At 47.2% G+C, this 20851-nt stretch overlaps 1 protein-coding gene and 1 long non-coding RNA gene across 2 annotated transcripts; one reads left to right on the top strand and one right to left on the bottom strand.

The window, feature by feature from the left end:
- Positions 1 to 21: 21 nt before the first annotated feature.
- On the top strand, positions 22 to 5307 carry LOC123086491 (uncharacterized). The gene is made up of 3 exons (XR_006440906.1): positions 22 to 418; positions 508 to 633; positions 5025 to 5307. It is a non-coding gene; the product is annotated as an uncharacterized lncRNA (long non-coding RNA).
- A 155-nt stretch (positions 5308 to 5462) lies between these two features.
- Positions 5463 to 13051, bottom strand: LOC123086489 (factor of DNA methylation 1). The gene is made up of 8 exons (XM_044508257.1): positions 12885 to 13051; positions 12721 to 12782; positions 11725 to 12602; positions 11409 to 11590; positions 8300 to 8389; positions 7922 to 8209; positions 7622 to 7834; positions 5463 to 5937 (listed from the first exon to the last, which is right to left on the bottom strand). Exons 2-8 carry the CDS (start codon positions 12744 to 12746, stop codon positions 5710 to 5712), a joined length of 1905 nt encoding a protein of 634 aa, XP_044364192.1. The 5' UTR covers positions 12747 to 12782; positions 12885 to 13051; the 3' UTR covers positions 5463 to 5709.
- Between the last annotated feature and the right edge of the window lie 7800 nt (positions 13052 to 20851).

Raw genomic sequence — 20851 nt, 5'->3', positions numbered from 1 at the left:
TTTTCTTCTCTTCTATTTTGTTTTTTAATCCTGTCCGGTTGCCTCTCCGAGCTCCGGCGGCCGGCGACCATGGAGTGCTCCCAAACCCCCGCGTGCCAATAGGGCAACCGACCGGCACGTTTCGGTTCCGACCGAACCGACCGAGCCGTAACCCCTAAGTTGCTCAAGGTCTGCTCACTGCCTCACCGCATCGCATCCTCGCTTCTCGCCGCTCAACCACCAGCACCGGCGACGGCGAGTAACCTCAAGGGCGCGGCGCTGGCTCTTCTCCGTCTCCTCGCTGCCACGGACGTCCACGACCTCCTCCCCCTCATACCCACCCACCCCTCCCAACTCCAATGGCAGCATGCCCGCCAGCTGCTCGACGAAACGAAACGGCCGACCAACTGACCAGCATCCATGCCCAATCTACTCCATGGTACGTGTCTCAGATCCCATCTTTCCATTCTTCAGTTTGATGACCAATCCAAGACTCATTTCAAGGTCTGTGGATGAGATGCTATCCAGTGAATGTAAGATTTCTGCCTATGAGAGTACTGGTACTGAGGGAGGCAGATGCTGGACCTCTCAGCGGGGAGCAAAGTTTTCTGAGGATGACCCTTTTGCACCAGTTGAAATCCTCTAATGTAGATGGTTAGTATCATTCTCCAGCATCTACATGTACTGCACTGCTTTAGAATTGTTCTGCATATGTTATCTGAACATTGTGTAGTTCCCAGATTATACTAGAATGATTAGCTTGAATAGCTGAAGTAACTAGTGGTACAATATATGTGACCATCTGGCAGCATAATTTTTATTGGTTGCTGGTTGCATATTGCCTGTCATCATGATTGATCATGAGTCACGGCCATCTAGCAGTGCATTTTACTCTCCTGGTGTTTGAAATTTGAAGCTCTATGTGCACCTATGGAAACTAGGTTTATTGATTTAGCATGAATTTTGGGGATGTTATATCTTTCAAGTTGCAACTGCATGACCACCAAACATAGTCGACCAGCTGTGAGGCTTGACATGTTTCTCAGTTTTAAGTTTGCACATATCTACTATACATTTCATTGATTGATTGCTTTGCTTCTTGTATGTTGATATTTTCTGCGGATATACTGTTTTTTTCGTAGTGTTCAAGCACCCTGTTATATCTAGTTATGCACCTTGTGGCTGCTCTGCCAGGTTGCTTTATGTTTTTATTTTGAGAAAAAGTCACGCTTCATGTTCTATCTACTGATATAAGATCCCACACCATTGTTTATTTAAGACTTCCAGAAGTTAACTTCTAGTGAGGCTGTTAGCGTACTATGGCATTTAAGTCCACTACAATAGCTGAATAATTTACCTTACTAAGCGAACCCACTAAGTCATCATATATACTTTTACATAATGTGGTTCTGAAAATTGGGTAGTTCTCATATTCTAGTAGGATGATTAGCTTGAATTGTTGTGGTAACTAGTGGTGTTGTACAACATGACCATATGGCAGCATGTTTTATTGCTTGCTGGTTGCGTAATGCTTGTCATCATGATTTGTCATGACCATCTAGCAGTGTATTTCACTCCGTGGTTTTCCCGAGTTCTTCGATTATGATATATGAAGCTTTATGTGCAGGTATGGAAACTACTAACTTCTAGTTGATTGAGTAGCGTAATTAAGTTCACCGTAGGAGACAAGACCAACAGGGCTGATTGATTGTACTCTCCTCTCCCTCCCGCGCCGCCCCCGCGTGGCGGCGGGGAGGGAACCCTAGGCGGCCGCTGCCGAGCTCCCCACCCTCCCTCCTCCTCTCCTAGGGCTGGAATTCGAGCCGAGTCGAGCCAGCTCGGCTTGACTCGCTAGAGCTCGTTTCGTTAACGAGCTAGCTCGACTCGACTCGTTATCATTAACGAGCTCAAATCCAAGATTGGCTCGACTCGTATAACTCGCGAGCTGGCTCGTTTAGCTTGTTAAGCTCGTTAAAGATATGAACATAAAACCATTATAAAAATTATTATGTATATATTAAACATATATATCACTAAACAATAGTAATTTCCTTGTAACACATGAGTCTCCTAGGCGGTTGGGCCTTCAACGGCTAGGCCTTGTGTTGTGCGCCTGGGACATAGGGTGCTGAGTGGCTGTTCTTTTTTTATATTGGAAGTAGCTGATCTTTTGTACCAAGCCTAACGAGTTACACGAGTACTCGTGAGATTGGCTCGTTTAACTTGGTCTATAAACGATCTTAAACTAAAGCTCGGCTCGACTCGTTATTCTTCGAGTTCGAGTCGATTCGAGCCGAGTCACGAGCTACTCATTTAGCTCACGAGCTTCGAGCTTTTTTTCCAGCCCTATCCTCTCCCGTCGCCGCCAAAGGGTTTGGCCGGGCAAAGCTCGTCCGGGCCGGCGGCGGCGGGGCCCTCTCGATCCCCCATAGGCAGAGGTGCGGCACGGGCACCGCGACGCGACGCCGCGCGGGTGCGCTGGAGGCTGCTGGCGTGGTGGCGGCATGGACGGTGGAGGATCGTGTCGGGCGAGCTCTGGCGGTGTGGATCTAGCGTGTGAGGGGCTGATGCGATGAGGGCTGTGGGCGGCGCGGCCTGGCGCTTCCTGGGCGTCGGACGGCGGCTGTTGGCAGCAAGGTAGCCGGCGGCTCTTCTCACGGGCGGGTGGAGGCTGGTCAGCGGGTGGACGGTGGACGCCTTGGCCTCGGGCGGCGGTGGCAGGACGATGCGTGGAGAGCCGAGGGGGCGCGGGGCTGGCACCGTGGATGCGGCTGCTCGGCGGCCGGACTGCCGGCTGCCTTGGCGGCCTCTCATCTGGATCCGGTATGCCCAGATCCCCGGATGCGTTGGCTGGTAGTTGGCCGGCAACGCGGACTGGCATCCGGTGCGAGAGTTTGACGCGGTCCTCCTACCCGGGGCTCGTCGCTCCTTGCGCGGCGTCCAACGTTCGGTCGCCCTGGAGTCGGTGCACGGCTCTGGGCCGCCTCCGTTCCGGTCAAGATGGGAGCTTGTGGTTCAATTGGGGGGCGTCTTCTCGTTATGGCGTTGATGAAGGACCGTGGTGGTGGTGGTCAGGACAGTGTTGTGCCAGCAGTCAGATCTATGTCGTAGGCCACGGATTTGGCATCCTCTGAGTTGATGGCTCGACGATGGCCGTCGGTAGCCACTGGGCCATGTCCCCCCCCCCCCCCCCCCCGCCGGTCCACCTGGATAGGAGGGGACTTCAGGCGTGGGTGCCCCTATGGTGGTGGCGCTGACCCTGCCCTGGGGGCTGATGCCGGGCTTCTCTAACCACGGTTTGTGCACGGTGAAGCGGACGGTTGGCTTTGTCGCGTGGCATGGATGCCGGGGCGGCGGCCCTGGAAGGTGGTCCGCATGGTTGGCTCTCCGGCAGGCATCATGGCGGCGGTGGTGGCATTGTCTCTTGGTCGTGTGGGCGGCGAGAGGCTTGGCGCAAGGTAGCTCGGGCGCGCTCTCGGTCTCCGTGGGGGCGTCTCGATCCGGATCTGGGGACTTGAGCTTGTCATGCTTCTTCTGAAGACCTTGTGGTGACACGCGAGAACTACCGGCCGAAAGCTCTGCGCTCTGGCGCCGACGATGGTGACGCTCAAGGGTGCCGCTCTCTTCTTGAAGACGTCGTCGTGGTGTTCCCATCCGTGTCCGGGTTCCAGGTGAAAACCTTTGTCCATTGTGGACTCGACAGCGGCGACGCTTGGCGCCGGCATCCCTCTGAGGGCGTTGTCGTGGAGCTTAGGTGTATAGGGCGTAGCATGGCGTTGTACTCGGTCCTCCTGTGCTTTTTCGTCGGTACCATTGGTGATCCGTTTATTCTGGGATCGGCTTTGTAAGAGGACTACCTCTCCACCTTGTATCATTCGGCCGTGTACTTTGTTCGGTTGTTGCTTTATATATAAAAGCGGGGGTGAAAGCCTGTTTCGAGAGAGTTGATTGAGTTATTAGCATGAATTCTGGAGATGCTATATCTTCAAAGTTTCAACTGCATGACAACTAGATATGGTTGACCAACTGTGAGCCTTGACATTCAGAATACTAGGGGTTGCATGTTTCTCAGTTTTCACTTTGCACAAAGCTACTACACATTTTGTTGAATGATTGCTCTGCTTCTTGTATGTTCATATTTTCTGCGCATTACTCTGTTTTGTCACAGTTTTCAAGCACCCTGTTATGTCTAGTTATGTTCCTTGTGGCTGCTGCTGTACCAAGTTGCTACATGTTGTGTACACACCTTGTCTATCTACTAATATAAGATCCCACACCATTGTTTATTTCAGGCTTCTACAAGTTAACTTCTAGTGATGCTGTTAGCGTACCCACTACAGTAGCTGAATAATATACCTTGCTTAGTGAACCCACTAACTCATCATATATATTGTTACATAATCTGGCCCACTTGTTACCAAACTTTATGCATCGCTGCTTTTCTGCTTTATTACTTTTTAGCTACTTTCCCTTGCTATTTAAGCACCATTCGGGGTCGGTGAGATCCATCTCTTGGCTGGCTAAGAACCCTAGCTACAGTACTTCTAGATCGAGCAATCCATCGTCTTAAAGTGGCCTACTTTCTGTGTTTTGCGTTTCATTTCTGAAGATCATTGACAGATCCTTAGTTAGCGCCTGCCAATACCATACTTGCTGGTATTGATGAATCTAGCCTCGTATTAGATGGCTTCTGTAACCAGCTTGCTTCATGTCGTGTGCACACCTTCTGTTAATTGATATAAGAAGATCCCGCACAGGCGTTTAGTTCAGGCTACCGGGAGTCAACTCCTGGTGAGGCTATTAGCACACTATGTATGGCATTTCAGTCCGACAACACTAGCTGAATAATCTACCTTGCTTAGTGAATCCAGTAAGCCATCTTATATACTGTTATGTAGTGTGGCTCAGCTTTAAGAACTTAATCGCTTGAATGAAATGTACAGCCTGATTTTATTACTACACTCTGACTGTTGCTATGTGTTACTATTGGACTACATCTTCACTTGTTCTAATCAGGCTGTATTTTGTTGTTACATCAATTATAGGCGCTCGCAACTGAGGTCTTCAACAGTCAACACACACGCGCGGCGCATGAATGCAGGCAGGCACACGTTTTTGGAGAGCTAACCTGAATATCTCTGATGGTTCTGTAGTGAGTGCTGTAATGTTTACCTCAAGTTGCTACTCTGTGTTTGCATGAGGATGAGGTGTGCTTGATGTGAGTGTGGCTTGTTCCAACCGTGGATGTACCTAGTTGCTCTGTGACGAGAGATAATTCAAGGAATCCTTGCCTTCGGTGGTGGGTTATAAAACATGATCAAGCGGTGACCTGCTTCGACTTGGGCGCGCAGTCATCGCGGAAATCTGGGCATGAACGATCAGGCGCCAATCTAGACAACAGCACATTGCGGAAAACTGTAGTTGTAGCGCCGACACATCGCTGAAAGTTTCTCGTGCTATATAACTAACTAATACTCACTTCGGATTTAACTGTCGCTGAAATCAGTGACAGTTACTTCATAGCTTGGTACAGAATACATTATCCTAACAGGACAGTTCACAATCTCCAATTACCAGCATTCATGTCAATGCTATACCAACCAGGGCCAGGGTCAAGGCTGAATGATCCACAGCTAAACCAATCACCAACATTCACGAGTTCATTACAATATAAGATCAATACACTTCTACTTCACTACTTCACTGCTTCAGGAACCTAGGTACTTGGGCTCAGCGCTTCCGCTTCTGTGTGCGCCACTGCCTCAGCACGTACTGGACCACTTCTTTCAGGGTTGCCTTCCTATTCTCTTTGTAGTTCCACAGCTCCGGCACGGAATAGCGGCCGCTAGGGTTGTACTCATTCACTTCAAGCAAAGCCTTTGTCACCAACCCATAGACTTCCTCACCATGCTCTTCTTTCAGTTCCTGCAGCTTCTCGTCATCCTCACGGAGAATTTCCTAACATCAACGCACACACCATTAGATAAACATACTACTCCATTTTAAACATGTAAGATAAAACAGGCACCAAAAGCTTCAAAACTTCGTGCGCTCCACAAATATGCCTAAGACAGACAGTGATCAACGATCTTGTGCTGTGAATTTAGCAAAGTATTCATATAGGAGCTATGTAGTGTCTAAATGCTGCCACAGTATAACAAAACATGGATGAACAAAAATAATTTATGTGTGTGAAATAATGTAAGACACGCCTGCTTCATTACATAGTAATGCATGACTGCATTAATAAACCAGTATATCAAATATACATACACAATGACCTTTCCATGCATGTGGAACAAGCATGCTACAAAAAGTTCAGGGGGCAAACATTGTTTGCAGATGACAGGAGGGCTTTGAGCTCCATGTATCAAGTATCATGTCAAATTCCAACAGCCAAGACATGTTGTGTCCAGCTTAACCAAGCTAGGAACTGAGAACCAACTTTTAATTGACTAAGGAATATCATAAAAGCGTCCCTATCATAAACTTCTAGGAGAGGGGGAGTTATTAGCATCCGGCAATGTGGATACTGAGTGGCAAGCTTTTTATCAGTAAGAAGTTTGGTTACTCCATGAGCAAATGCTAGATGTACTATCTTTCCAAAAAGCTTGCGAATTAAATATAACTTAACTGGTATAGAACTGACCATCAGCTTCAAAGAAAAACAATAAATGGAAGAAAGAGAGTCTTGAATAGATACAAGTCACCATTTATTTAATTAGATGCTATATATCTCAATCAAGAGCAGCTAACATCAACATAAGGTTTTGCACACAGGAACTCAAAAATCTAGCTTCCTAGCATTGAAGTTGCACAAATATATGCATATGACCAAGCTCTCCACAAGCTGCTAAATCAAGTAAATGAAACTTATCTAACATTCACAACAAGCATAGATACATATGGCTAATTTTTCAGATTCCTTCATCAAGAATCCAATATTTGCTATTGCACAAAAGAAAATTATTTATGGCATAGCCTAATTGACTTTCTAATTGGTTAGCTGTAAAAGATATCGTGCGGTAGCTTACATCCACAGTTGACACTATGCCATGAAAAACAAGATATTTATAACTCCCATGAAAAAACTAGATTAAAAATTACACAAGAATATAGCCCCTTGGCTGGTTACAATTGGTGGCTGACGTTTTCTTGTTTCCTCCACTCTTATTTGCATGTAATGAAGGACCAAGGAAGTAACAGATGGAGGAAACAGAAAGGACCTGATTAGTAATGTAACAAATGTTTCTGGGTCAGGCTCAAACACAGCAAGATTCAGAAATGATAACACTATCCGGAGCCCTTAACTCAGTAAGTCCAATGTTTGTATTATGGAATGTTCTTTCTCTCGCTATCTATGGTTGATAATACTTTTGATCAACAGATTAAGTATTTTCCCTTTCCATTATTAATGTGAGAATTTCTGCTACTTTTGTCCCTTTAGATTAATGTAAGAATATGCAGGGCAGTAAATTAAACTTTGTGTCTCCAATTTTCAGCTCTCACCACAATTTACTTATGAATAGATGAACCGAGTTAATGTTTGCAGAACAGGAAATTCAATGTGAAATTGATAACTCGAGTTACAAGCTATTAGAGAACATCAAGTGTATAAAAGCAAGAGCGAAGATATTACTACCTTCTCTCTGCCCTCGACCATGATAACTTTAAAAGGGTGCCATTCTGGATTTTTAATCTCCTCTTCCCACTTTGAACAAAGAATGGAAGCAGTTACTTCTGCATCTTCTTCTGACATTTTACCTTTGCAAGCCTTAGCAAATGATTTCAGGTCAAGATCACCCATTCTTTTAACGCCTATAGTTGCTCGGGCAGTTGTAACATCCCGCAGACCCTGCAGCATATGCAATAGATAGCTTTGAAATGTAATTCAAACATAATACTAGACAAATCCAAGTACTCAATCGATGAGATAACTTACATCTATTAGCTTCTTCCGAGCATCTTGCAACTCATCGTTGCTTATCCTTTCCTTCATAAGCAGAGTGTGGTGGAGTGCTTCCACTGCATCCATTTCATCATACTTGTCCTGAAGCTCGGCACTAAGTTCATCTATTTTCCTCTTTGATTCAGAGTCTTCTTCACCTGGCATATGCTTCATCACTTCCAATTTTCCCTGCAACTGTTTTATTTCTAGCTCAAGCTTCTGTTTGGCATCCAGTTTCTGCTCTAACTTGATAATCTCATCTAGAGCAGCCTTTTTCTCCCTCTGCAGTTTGCCATTTTCAGCACAGGAAGACAGTCATAGATATTAGTATCTCAAAACCTCAAGTAAAACAATATATAGTAAGGCACAAACCTTGTGTTTTGCCACAAGCTTCAGCACATTTTCATCTGCCCTCTGTTGCTCCGACGTTGCCATCTTAAGATACTTTGCTTTGATCTCATTCTGTATTCACCACAACAGCCTGACATGAGTTTTATGCGGAGATACTGGGGGGGGGGGGGGGTACCAAATGGCATCTACATTTCACGCCTACTGTCATGCCCTCTCTAGAAGTAAAAAAACAAATTACGTGCATTTTGTTGAAATTGTCCTACTGTTAAACCTCTCTGCAATCTATTGCCGTCCAAGAGTGGAATTTCGAGTGACGACAAAAATAAGAAAAATGCAATTATAGGAATCTATTTATTATATTGTTAAACCAACATGAAATGAAAGGTGAAGATTCACCAATTTAAGGTTAGAAAAATTGGACAGTAGAGATTCATCAAGATCAACTTAACAACAAAAACTAAGACGTTCAGATGGACGCACGCGCACAAAACCATAGACCAATTTCAACTGACAATAGTGCTTGGTATAGAACTGTAAGATAAAACTAGGAAAGAACTTATGTACATCTGAATCAGAATCCCATACGCGTGCTCCTCTCAAAATAAGAGCATGTACGCTTAAATCAGCTTAGGAATCGAATAGGGAAAGTCACCAATGCATCTCAATTAAGGCATACTCCTCGTGAAAAATCAGAGCCCGCACACTTGAATCAGCTTAGGAGTCAAATTACGAAACGTCATGCATCCCAATTTGTACTACACGTCAACTTCAGAGTTCAGGCTACTACTCTTAGAAATTTGAGCAAAGTGCAAATGAATAGTAATGTCGAACTGATCAAGTTCTGGAAAATATAAAAACCCACGCATCTCAAAACTACATGTCAAACGCAAGAAAAGTCTAACAAAAACTGTCAGTAGATCTCGACTGAACAATATAGAAATACTTTCTGCAGATTCAATAGCGATACTAGTACGCACAGCGTTAAGAAAGAAAGGTTCACAGCATTACGTCCAAGAGTGGCATCTACATTTCACGCCTACCGTCATGCCCTCTCTAGAAGTAAAAAACAAATTACGTGCATTTTGCTGAAATTGTCCTACTGTTAAACCTCTCTGCAATCTATTGCCGTCCAAGAGTGGAATTTCGAGTGACGACAAAAATAAGAAAAATGCAATGATATGAATCTATTTATTATATTGTTAAACCAACATGAAATGAAAGGTGAAGATTCACCAATTTAAGGTTAGAAAAATCGGACAGTAGAGATTCATCAAGATCAACTTAACAACAAAAACTAAGACGTTCAGATGGACGCACGCGCACAAAACCATAGACCAATTTCAACTGACAATAGTGCTTGGTATAGAACTGTAAGATAAAACTAGGAAAGAATTTATGTACATCTGAATCAGAATCCCATACGTGTGCTCCTCTCAAAATAAGAGCATGTACGCTTAAATCAGCTTAGGAATCGAATAGGGAAAGTCACCAATGCATCTCAATTAAGGCATACTCCTCGTGAAAAATCAGAGCCCGCACACTTGAATCAGCTTAGGAGTCAAATTACGAAACGTCATGCATCCCAATTTGTACTACGCGTCAACTTCAGAGTTCAGGCTACTACTCTTAGAAATTTGAGCAAAGTGCAAATGAATAGTAATGTCGAACTGATCAAGTTCTGGAAAATATAAAAACCCGCGCATCTCAAAACTACATGTCAAACGCAAGAAAAGTGCAACAAAAACTGTCAGTAGATCTCGACTGAACAATATAGAAATACTTTCTGCAGATTCAATAGCGATACTAGTACGCAAAGCGTTAAGAAAGAAAGGTTCACAGCATTTACTTCTAATGGCCAACATGATAACATCTTTGATTGCTTCTATAAAAAAATAGAATATCTACATCACATATTTTGATGTATTTCAGAGTAATAGGAAACGCTACGAAGGTTATTTTGATGAATGTACTATAACGGTGTTTATGCACTAGAAGAAAGTATCTACTTAAAGCATTTATTTTGGTAATATCAGATCGCAACGGTGTAGATTACTATGAAATTGTGTAAAATAAGGCCAGCAATTTTAGTGTAACATGCCATGGATCTAAGTACATGCATCGGGTGCATAGTTCTATAACCATGCATGCACATATGGATTGGCGGTCAAAAGTTTACAGCAACTAAAAAAGACAGAGAGAAGTGGTAGATTGGAAAGGATCATAAGTCTAAGCATGCATAAGGACCACATACAGAGCATGCATGCCATCAGGTAAGAATGGTCGATGGTAATGCATTGTGTGTAAGCGAAAATACATAGTATATAAAATGCAAAATGGTGTCATTGTTGTCAAAGTAAATATGGGACGCAACAAATCACGTGAGTATCTAGTATGTAGTTTCAGCCGTGCTGAAAAATATAAGCCTATGCAATACAGCATGTGTACAACAGGAGAAGAAACTACCACAAGAGAAAATATTGTAGCAATTTTGAATAAATATGCCCAGATAATGACATGCCTTAGATGGGTAGATGACAGAAACAACTAGAGCAATAGAGGATGCATGGAAGCATCAGAAGGCATGATATTTGCATTAGATAAAAGGACAACTAAAAAACCAGAACACGATGTTTAAGTACTGGTGCCCCACGTTTGAATTTAATTCATGCTGGAGAATACGGAAAAAATATATTCTCAGTAAGATAGGGAACATGAGATAAACAAGAGTGGATGAGGTAAAATTAGAGGTTAGTAAGAAAGTCTATTGTTCTGTATATAGTGGGCCACGGATCTCAATGCTAACAGTCTTCCTTTGTTAAATAAAATACACTCGCTAGTGGCTACCGTTATTTTCTATATTAGAAAGACATACAAATATTAATGAATGTGGCATGAATTAAATCGTGGATCATTCATTTACAAATAGGAAGGAGAAGAAAATTCCAATATTAATGCCATGTAGTAATTCTAGCCGCGCATATGCACAGGTCATCCAGCTAGTTACTAGTAAACAGAAAGATGCTATTTAAAAGAAGCACAGAAACAATCAACCATACTTGAAAACAAACAAAAGGAGAGGACACAAAAAACTAACTTCCATAATTCTTTATCGGTGACAATGGACACGCACCTTCTCCTTCTCTTTCTCAAGGTTCCTTCTATCCGAGTCACTTCGCACAGCAAGCTCATCAAGCTGCCTGGATTTGAATTCAAGATCCTGCATCTTCGCCTCCAGTTCCGAACGAAGCTTCTGATTCTCATTAAGGATCATCTGAGAATGCCTACGAGCAAGTTGCTGCATCTTGCGGATTTCTGGTGATAATGCAAGTTCAAAATGCATAATTAGATAACTGAAAGGGAAAGGCCCCAATGCTCAAAGGAGATAAATGCACATATGCTGTTCTACCATAACAGAACATATAAACAGCAAAAGATTGCAGACCAACCATCATTGTATCTCTGGAGGACCAGCTCCTTTTCTTCCATCACCTTGTCAAGTGAGGTGGTTGTCTCATTGTACTTGCATTCAAGTTCTTGGGCATGCTTGGTCTTTACCTCAATTGCGCTGGCTAAATTAGCTACCAGCTTGTCGGTTTTGCGCGTTCCTTCATTCTCAAGTTCTGCAACGGTTTTCAGATCACCATTTTTCTGCAGATGCTCCCCGATCGGTCCCGGGGCTCTCTGATCATCAGCCCTTGCAACCCATCCAAACATCTCGCGCCCTTGATACTTGCGCTGCTCCCAGTCCCGCTTGCCATGTCCTTCTGCCTCAAAGTGGTTCTCAAACTTGAAGGCATTGCAGAAAGAAGCATAGTCTTTTCCAAACTCAACGATGGCGTTCCCGGTGTGGCCTCTATAGTTCCACAAAGGAATGACCTTGTGCGGGCAAAAGGCCAAGAGCTGCTCCTTCAGGCGGTTCCCACTTTCCCCGACCTGGCGCCCTCCTTTCCACTCAGTAGGCACATTGACCAACACTCCCATCCAGGGCCAGACGAACTGCTCGTCTCTGTTCTGAGCGGAGTGGGGCTCCAGCTCCACAGCCTTCTTCAGCCGTGACGGCGGTGGCTCCGATGTGTCAGGCGATTCATCCTTCAGGCACTTGGTAAGGACGAACTGCTCGTCTCTGTTCTGAACGGGGTGAGGCTCCAGCTCCACAGCCTTCTTCAGCCGTGACGGCGGTGGCTCCGATGTGTCAGGCGATTCATCCTTCAGGCGCTTGGTAAGGACGCGGTCTCCCCCATGGCGATTAGCATCTGGACCTGCTCCAGTCGCGTCACGCTGAGGCAGGCCGTCTCTGCTCCTAGAACCCGTTTCCTCGCGAATCCTGCCAAAATCGGAAAAGAAAGGCGCTAAATTGCAGGCAGCTGGCGCGTTCCTTGATTTCGCAGGGCGTAGAGCGAGATCTCAACAGACGGAAAGAGGAGGGGTTGGGCATCACGTACCGTTCAGGCGCATCGCCGGAATCCATGGATGGCCGCCGCTGGCAGACGCCGCCACAACCAACCTAGGTTTTAAGGCCCCGAGAGGATCAGTCCAATGTCGCTCAAAGGAAGGGGCGGGGAGGAGACGGACCACGAACGATGGGCGAGGGAGGGTCCGGGCTCACCTTGCGGTCCGCGGCGGCGCTGGGTGAGGCGAGCCGCCGCCTTGCTGTGTAGTGTACGGCGCTGTGGCCGGGCGGGGGGCAGAGCAGAGGAGATGATCACGTGATCGAGGAGGCGAAAGGCCGAAATGTCCAAATGGGGGAGACGGGGAGGGGGCGCTGAGCAAGTGAGCAAGTGAGTAGTAGTATATTTTTTTATGGGATGTCCTAGAAGAAGGGACAGCGATGCATAAATTTTGAGTACCTCAATTCATTTTCTAGGTACATGAGTGAAGATTTGGGTAGGCAAAAAGATTCTGCTTTTACAACATATATACCTAAAATTGATACCCACATTTCCAGAACCACATGGAACATAAAGATGTCGGTGGGAGGCCTGAATCGGGCGGAATCGTCGCGCGTCGGCCGAAGCGGGAGGTGGCGACAGCGGAACTCAGGGAACGATTATGTCGGGCTATCGGGATGCGGACCCGATGGCGAGGATGCGGGCTCTGACCGGCACGGCGCCATAGCTCGGAAAACCGGAGGGGGGAAGGGGGGAGGAGGGTGCGTGAAGGGAGGAGATCAGCGTGACCAAGTGGCGACGGCTGTCTTGGAGGTTGCAGTAGATGGCCCCGAGCGGCGGGGCTCAGGATGGCCGACCAGCCGGCGGCCAAAATCAACCAGCGGGGAATGGGAGGGTGCGGGGCAGGGTGACGATTTTTTGTCAAAAAAGACCTCCTTCTCAACAGAATTGCCAAAAAAGACCTCCTCTGAATAAAATTGGCAAAAAAGACCCCTGAACCGTGGCGGCAGGCGCGGCGGCCGGCACGCGGCACCTGCCGCCACCGGGAAAGACGGCAGCCCCTGCCGCCAGCCAGCCAGGCGGCAGGCTGCCCATAACAGCGAGCGGCTAATCGCTACGGAACGGAGGCCGGTGGTGGGCACTGCCGCCTCGTCCGGTGGCGGCAGGACTGCTGCTAGCTGCAGCAAGACCTGATGCATGCATGTGCTAGTACGTCGTGGCCTCTGGACAGCTAGCTTTGCCATGCATGCATCGCACTAGTGTATGCACAATACAAGCCCTTGTATTTTTAAAATACGTGCGGGTATAACCTGCACTTAAAACCATCGAAGATCCAAAATATGCAATGTGAGGTGAATAAATAAATAAATGAGAGCATCGAAACAGATCGATCCAGACGATTGCGGGAGGTTTGAGTTCTGTGAGATGCCCTAAGTTTTTTTTAAGGGGAAAGAGATGCCCTAAGTTGAGAAGGGTAGATATCCAATTGTCCGTGGATCAGATAATTAAGAGAGTGACGGGATGAAAATACCCTAAAAGAATATGAGAAAAGCTTACCTTCTGCCGGCTGATCGCGCGCGCCTGTCCGCCGGCTTTGTGGCCGTCTGATCTGTGTTTTATCAGACGGCCGAGAGCACTCCCGCGTCCGCTGGAGGCACGTCCGTTTCCTGCAACTCACCTCTTGTTTCAAGACAACTGAATAATAGAAGAGTGTTTCATCCCACAGCAGCGTGGGCTTGTGTGGCTGGGAGTGTGAGCGGCTGGATTTGCGAGGGCGGGACGCGGCGGCGCAAGGAGTTGGGCGATTGGGGCTTATCCAACGCGGTGGCATCAACGACGGGCTCGGGATCGGCGGTGGCCGGCGACGACTCAAGCAGGTACGGATCAGAGATCCGTTCCCCGATTTTCTGGCCGATGTGACGATGGTGATGCTCCCTACTATTTCTCCTCTGCGCCTTCCAGCCTCTACACCGGTGTGTACATGGCGTTTTTTTGCATGGCGCTCCCTATTTGCGGTGATGATTCGGCAGTATCATATGAGAGAGGAAGTTTTGTTTTAGAGAAGTAGTAGAGCTTATTTTGGATCTTCATTGATTTTAAATGCAGGTTATACGCGCACGTGTTTTAGAAATACAAAGGCTCATTCAATAAAAGAAGAGAAATACACAGGCTCATATTGTGCGTACACAAGTTGATCGGTTAGTTGACTTTTCATTTTCAGGGGTAGCAAGCTAACTGCCACGATGTACTAGCACATGCAACGATCATTAGCCCTGCTACCACATGCATGCATGCGTTTTGGTTCCGTAGCCCGTGAGCAGCAGAAACAGTCCACCACCGGACGAGGTGGCAGGGCCAACCACCAGCCTCCGTTCCGTAGCGATTTGCCGCTCACTGTTATGGGCAGCCTGCCGCCTGACCGGCTGGCGGCAGGGGCTGCCGCCTCGCGCCGTGGCGGCAGGTGCCACGTGTCAGCTGGCGCACCTGCCGCCACGGCTCAGGGGGTCTTTTCTGTCAATTTTATTCAAAAGGGGTCTTTTTTGTCTATTCCATCGAGAAGGTGATCCTTTTCGACAAAAAATCCAGGGTGACAACGGTGAAAGTTTGCTGGGTTGTAGCTCGACTTGGTGCCACGCCTGTTTTTGTATCTTCATGCAGATTTATGTTGCTGAAGCCGGTTTTTGAAGACCCCCCCCCCCCCCCCCCCCTAAATTCCAGTTTTTAGATATTTGAGTGTTGTACATGGTCCGGAAACAGAAGAGTCCAGCCGTCACCAAGTTTCTACTCCTGCAACGTGTCGACACATTACTGGCTTACTACTTGGAGCAGGCCCCAAGAGCTTTGTGTTACAAAAGCCTCGGGAAAATGTAACTTTTAACATCTAAAGGACGCGAACACACTACTTCGTCTTGTGTTAACCAGTCAAAATATGCTTCAATAATTACGCCCTTCAACTAGTGTTAAAGACACTTCTATATTATGGAATGAAAGAAAGAATAAGGGCAGACCAAAGAAAGTGGCTCACCTTTCAGCAAAATTGACGCATTTTTAAGACCTCAAGTGTTCGGTGGAACGTACATCAGAACTTATAACACTCTTTATTGAGGGCATCTTTAGTGGTAACCCGCAAAAAATCTCCCGCATTCATCCGCAGACTGGGAAGGACCAGTCCGCAGACACGGATGCACAGGGCAGTCATCCAACGCTAGCCACATACATTTTCACAACAACTCAAGAACCTGACGAAATTCGTGCAAACACGGCCGGCTTTCACGCAAACATGATGGATTTCATATAAAAAGCCGGATTTTCATATAAATATGCCGGATTTCAGTACATTAACAGTGCTAGTCCAGTGTAACACTCCGGATGTAACTTTCCCAATTTGTACTCCAACTCTTGCCGTTTCCGGCGTTAAGTTAATTTATTTCCTCGGGTTCGGGTCTTTGTCTCCGTGTGTTGTTGTCATTGTCATGCATCTCATATCATGGCATCATGTGCATTGCATTTGCATACGTGTTCATCTCTTGCATTCGAGCATTTTCACCGTTGTTCGTTTTGCATTCCGGCGCTTCGTTCTCCTCCGGTGGTCTTTTCTAGCTTTCTTTCGTGTGTAGGGATTAAACATTTCTGGATTGTACTGAGACTTGACAAGCGGCCTTGGTTTACTACCGGTAGACCGCCTGTCAAGTTTCGTATCATTTGGACTTCGTTTGATACTCCAACGGTTAACCGAGGGACCGAAAAGGCCTCGTGTGTGTTGCAGCCCAACACCCCTCCAATTTGGCCCAAAACCCACCTAACTCTGTTCCATCATCTAGAGCATTCGATCACGATCGCGTGGCCTAAAACCGCACCTCATTTGGACTCTCCTAGCTCCTCCTATGCCTATTTATATCCCCTCCCCGAAAAATCTGGATCCCCTCGTCCAAAAACCCTAGATCCGCTCCTCGCGCCGCCGGACAATGTCCACGCCGGACCGGACATGTCCGACCTGCGCGCCGCCCGCCCGCAGCCACTCCGGGCGTGCCACGTGGCGCCGCCGTTCGCCTCCGCCGCCAGGCCCGGGAGCCCGTGGCCGGCCCCCGAGGCCCGCATCGCCAGCCCCACCGCCCGGGTTGCGCCGCCGCCCGCGCCTCCGTCTCCCCCGGCCGCGACAGCCCGGCGCCACCTAGCCTCCTTCTCCGGTCGGCGCCGCTACCGCCCGGCCGTCGCCGCCCAGCCGTCCGCCGCCGTCGTCCCGACCCCGCCGCCTCGCCGCCCCGAGCCGCCGGAGCTCGCCGGCGTCGCCCCCAAGCTCCGGCCCGGCCCCTCCCTCTTCTCCGGCGACGAACTCCGGCGAGGGACCCGGCCGACCTCGTTTTGCGTGCAGATCTGAGATCCGTGAACAGTAACGCTAGAGGTTGTTTTTTTCTTCTAAGTCCCGAAATTGCAGATCCATATGCCCTTGTTCGTAACTCCGTAACTTCGCATCCGTAGCTCCGACTCATGCATATAGCATATCAAAATGTTCATCTCAGAGAGTACATCATTTCATTCCATTGCATTATTTTCATTTGAGTTCATCTTGATGCCCGAAATGCTGTTAGAAGAGGGCTACTTGAGATAATTGTCAGGTCTGCTAATCCGTTTAGGTTTTTGTCATTTTTGCCATGACTAATGTGTGCATGATATGCCCTGATGCTCTACATATGTTTTGTTAAGGGTTTTGTCATCTTTCCAGAGGTGCAACCCATGTATTTTTGTGATGTATGTGATGACTAGTGCAAGCTTGTAAAGTGGTGCACTTGTTAATTCTGTTTTCAGGGACTTAGCATTTCCACTAATTCCTTGAGCTGTTTATCTCATGTTGCCATATGTTCATGTTGTTTCCTAGTGATCCGTGCCTCTTTTGAGGATGATCAGTAAGGATGTTTTGTTAATATTGTAGTGCTCTATCCATTCATGTCTTTGTTTGCAATTATGGAGCACCCTAGCTTGAGTCAATCGAGCTCTACTTTTGCTACTTTGTGAATCTGGGCAGATTGTCAATTTGTTTGCAATTTTGCCGATGATGTTGTAGTTGATCCGTGCATGCTATGCTATTGTTCTTGCCATGTCTAGCTTGCATTTTGTGCCTTCTTGATGGGTGTATACTTGTCTTGCCATGACTTGCACTGTGGTGAGTGCATCGAGCTCGTAAACATGCCTACTTGAGTTATGTTTTCAGCATGTGCCAGTTTTTCACTAAGCCTGAAAACTGATTATGTTTTTGCTATGTTCACATGCTTGCAATTGTATTTTCTGATCCCTTTTAGCTCAAGGTCACTAAGGGACTTTTGTTAAGCTCTTTGAGTAGCTCCATGCCATGCTTTACTTTGCCATGTTCAGGTCCTGTAGCATGTAGTTTTGTTGCTCCGAAGAGTGCAACCTGATCTGAAATTCCAGACAAGTGATAATTTCACTAAGTCTGAGATCTGTTTGCCATATGCATTTTTGCCATGCTTGTTTGAACCTGTTAATGGATGATTAGGCCGTAACTCAGTGCTAGACTTTTGTTAAGCATCTTGTAGGCATCCCTGCCATGTATTTTGTTGTCATGTTTGGGTGTTGTAGCATGTTTATTTCGTTGCATTTAGTTGGCTACTTGCTGTAAATCGCAGACCAGTGTCATATTTGAATCGCTTGCCATTTCCAAACCGTAACTCCGATTCTGACGTTCTTTATATCGTTTTCAAGCGATTTCATCTCATCTTTCCAGTGGCATACTTTTATTTCCAAGTTGAGGCCAGGTTCATGCATTTCCTGTCATATCTTGCATTTTGCATCCCGCATTGCATCCCGCATAGAATATCATCATTGCATCATATTGCTTGATCCTTGCACGTGGTTGATTGTATCCTTGTTGCTTGTTTGTCTTGTTTGGGTAGAGCCGGGAGACGAGTTCGCTAACGAGGAGCCCGTTGAGTTTGCTTTCGAGGATCCAGTCAACTCTGACAACTGTGCAGGCAAGATGATCATACCCTCGAAATCACTACTATCTTTGCTATGCTAGTTTGCTCGCTCTTTTGCTATGCCAATGCTACGATGCCTACCACTTGCTTTCAAGCCTCCCAAATTGCCATGTCAAACATCTAACCCACCATGTCCTAGCAAACCGTTGATTGGCTATGTTACCGCTTTGCTCAGCCCCTCTTATAGCGTTGCTAGTTGCAGGTGAAGATTGGAGGCCGTTCCTTGTTGGAACATTTATTTACTTGTTGGGATATCATTATATTGCTATGTTATCTTAATGCATCTATATACTTGGTAAAGGGTGGAAGGCTCGGCCTCTCACCTAGTGTTTTGTTCCACTCTTGCCGCCCTAGTTTCCGTCATATCGGTGTTATGTTCCCGGATTTTGCGTTCCTTACGCGGTTGGGTTATAATGGGAACCCCTTGATAGTTCGCCTTGATTAAAGCTTTTCCAGCAATGCCCAACATTGGTTTTACCATTTGCCACGTAGCCTCTTTTTCCCTTGGGTTTCCGGAGCCCGAGGGTCATCTTATTTTGAACCCCCCCCCGGGCCAGTGCTCCCTCTGAGTGTTGGTCCGAACCGGGCAGCCTGCGGGGCCACCTCGGGGAAACTTGAGGGTTGGTTTTACTCGTAGCTTGACCTATCTGAGTGTGCCCTGAGAACGAGATATGTGCAGCTCCTATCGGGATTTGTCGACACATTCGGGCGGTGATGCTGGTCTTGTTTTAACCTGTCGAAGTGTCTTGAATTACCGAGATACCGAGTCTGATCGGAACGTATTGGGAGGAGGTCTATTCCTTCGTTGACCGTGAGAGCTTGTCATGGGCTAAGTTGGGACTCCCCTGCAGGGATTTGAACTTTCGAAAGCCGTGCCCGCGGTTATGGGCAGATGGGAATTTGTTAATGTCCGGTTGTAGATAACTTGAACCTTAACTTAATTAAAATGAATCAACTGAGTGTGTTAAAGTGATGGCCTCTTCTCGGCGGAGTCCGAGAAGTGGACACGGTGTTGGAGTAATGCTTGCGCAGGTTGTTCTCTAGTTTCTCGCTCGCGCTTTGCCTCCTCTTCTCGCTCTCTTTTGCGAATAAGATTAGCCACCATACTTGCTAGTCGCTTGCTGCAGCTCCACATATTTTTACCTTGCCTTACCTATAAGCTTAAATAGTCTTGATCGCGAGGGTGCGAGATTGTTGAGTCCTTGTGGCTCACAGATTACTATTACATCAGATGTAGGGCCTGATGATTCCGCTCCAGGAGACGCACTTGAGCTCAAGTGGGAGTTCGACGAGGACTCTCAACGTTACTATGTTTCCTTTCCCGATGATCAGTAGTGGTGCCCAGTTGGGGGTGATTGGGACCGTGTCGCATGTTGGGTTCTCTTTTGTTTTGGCGCCGTAGTCGGGCCATGAGTGTTTGGATGATGTAATGTTATTTATGTACTTGATTGACATGGCGAGTGTAAGCCAACTATGTTATCTCCCCCTTATGATTTATATTACATGGGATGTTGTGAAGATTTCCTAACTTGCGACATATGCCTTCAATGCGATTATGCCTCTAAGTCGTGTCTCGACGCGTGGGAGATATAGTCGCATCGAGGGTGTTATATCCAGCTCTGAAGGTATAATTAATACCTAATCTAAATCACCGTCCGCGGATCCATTTGTCTTCCTAATGTCCGGCAGCCCGATCACCGGATTGTCGGGACCCCTGGAGGTATATGCTTTAGCGCAAAGGACGGCTCGCTTCCCCACCAGCCATCGGAGTGGAACCCCCGGCTGATGCTTCAGCGGGAGGGGAAGGCGGTGCATGTGCTTCCGTGAAGCCCATGTGGGATCGACGAAGGTCCTCGAAAGAGAAGAACCGGGCAAGACATTGGCTGTGTACGCCGGTGTCCTTCGTGGGACCCAAGCGGCGGCAGACTCCCGTGTTCTACTTCTCCTCGATGATAGCGACGGACGTGGAGGCGTTGGCCTCCCATTCGTCGCTCTCCGTGCACCCGGCTTCTGCCTCTACCTGCATGGCGCGGTCGCAGGCACGGGAGGCGCGGCCGCAGATGTGGGAGGCGCGGTCGTCGACGGCAGCGATGATGCTCGTGCCGCTGTGCTCCCCGCTGTGACGGCGTCGAGCAACTAGCCACTCCTCATCGAGTGGGCCTAGAGCGGCGAGTTGCTGAACCACGCGGCGG

The sequence above is a fragment of the Triticum aestivum genome, chromosome 4A, assembly GCF_018294505.1.
Source record: "Triticum aestivum cultivar Chinese Spring chromosome 4A, IWGSC CS RefSeq v2.1, whole genome shotgun sequence".
Classification (NCBI taxonomy): domain Eukaryota; kingdom Viridiplantae; phylum Streptophyta; class Magnoliopsida; order Poales; family Poaceae; genus Triticum; species Triticum aestivum.
Note: the sequence above shows the minus strand (reverse complement) of the source record. Positions and strands in the feature narration are given on the sequence as shown.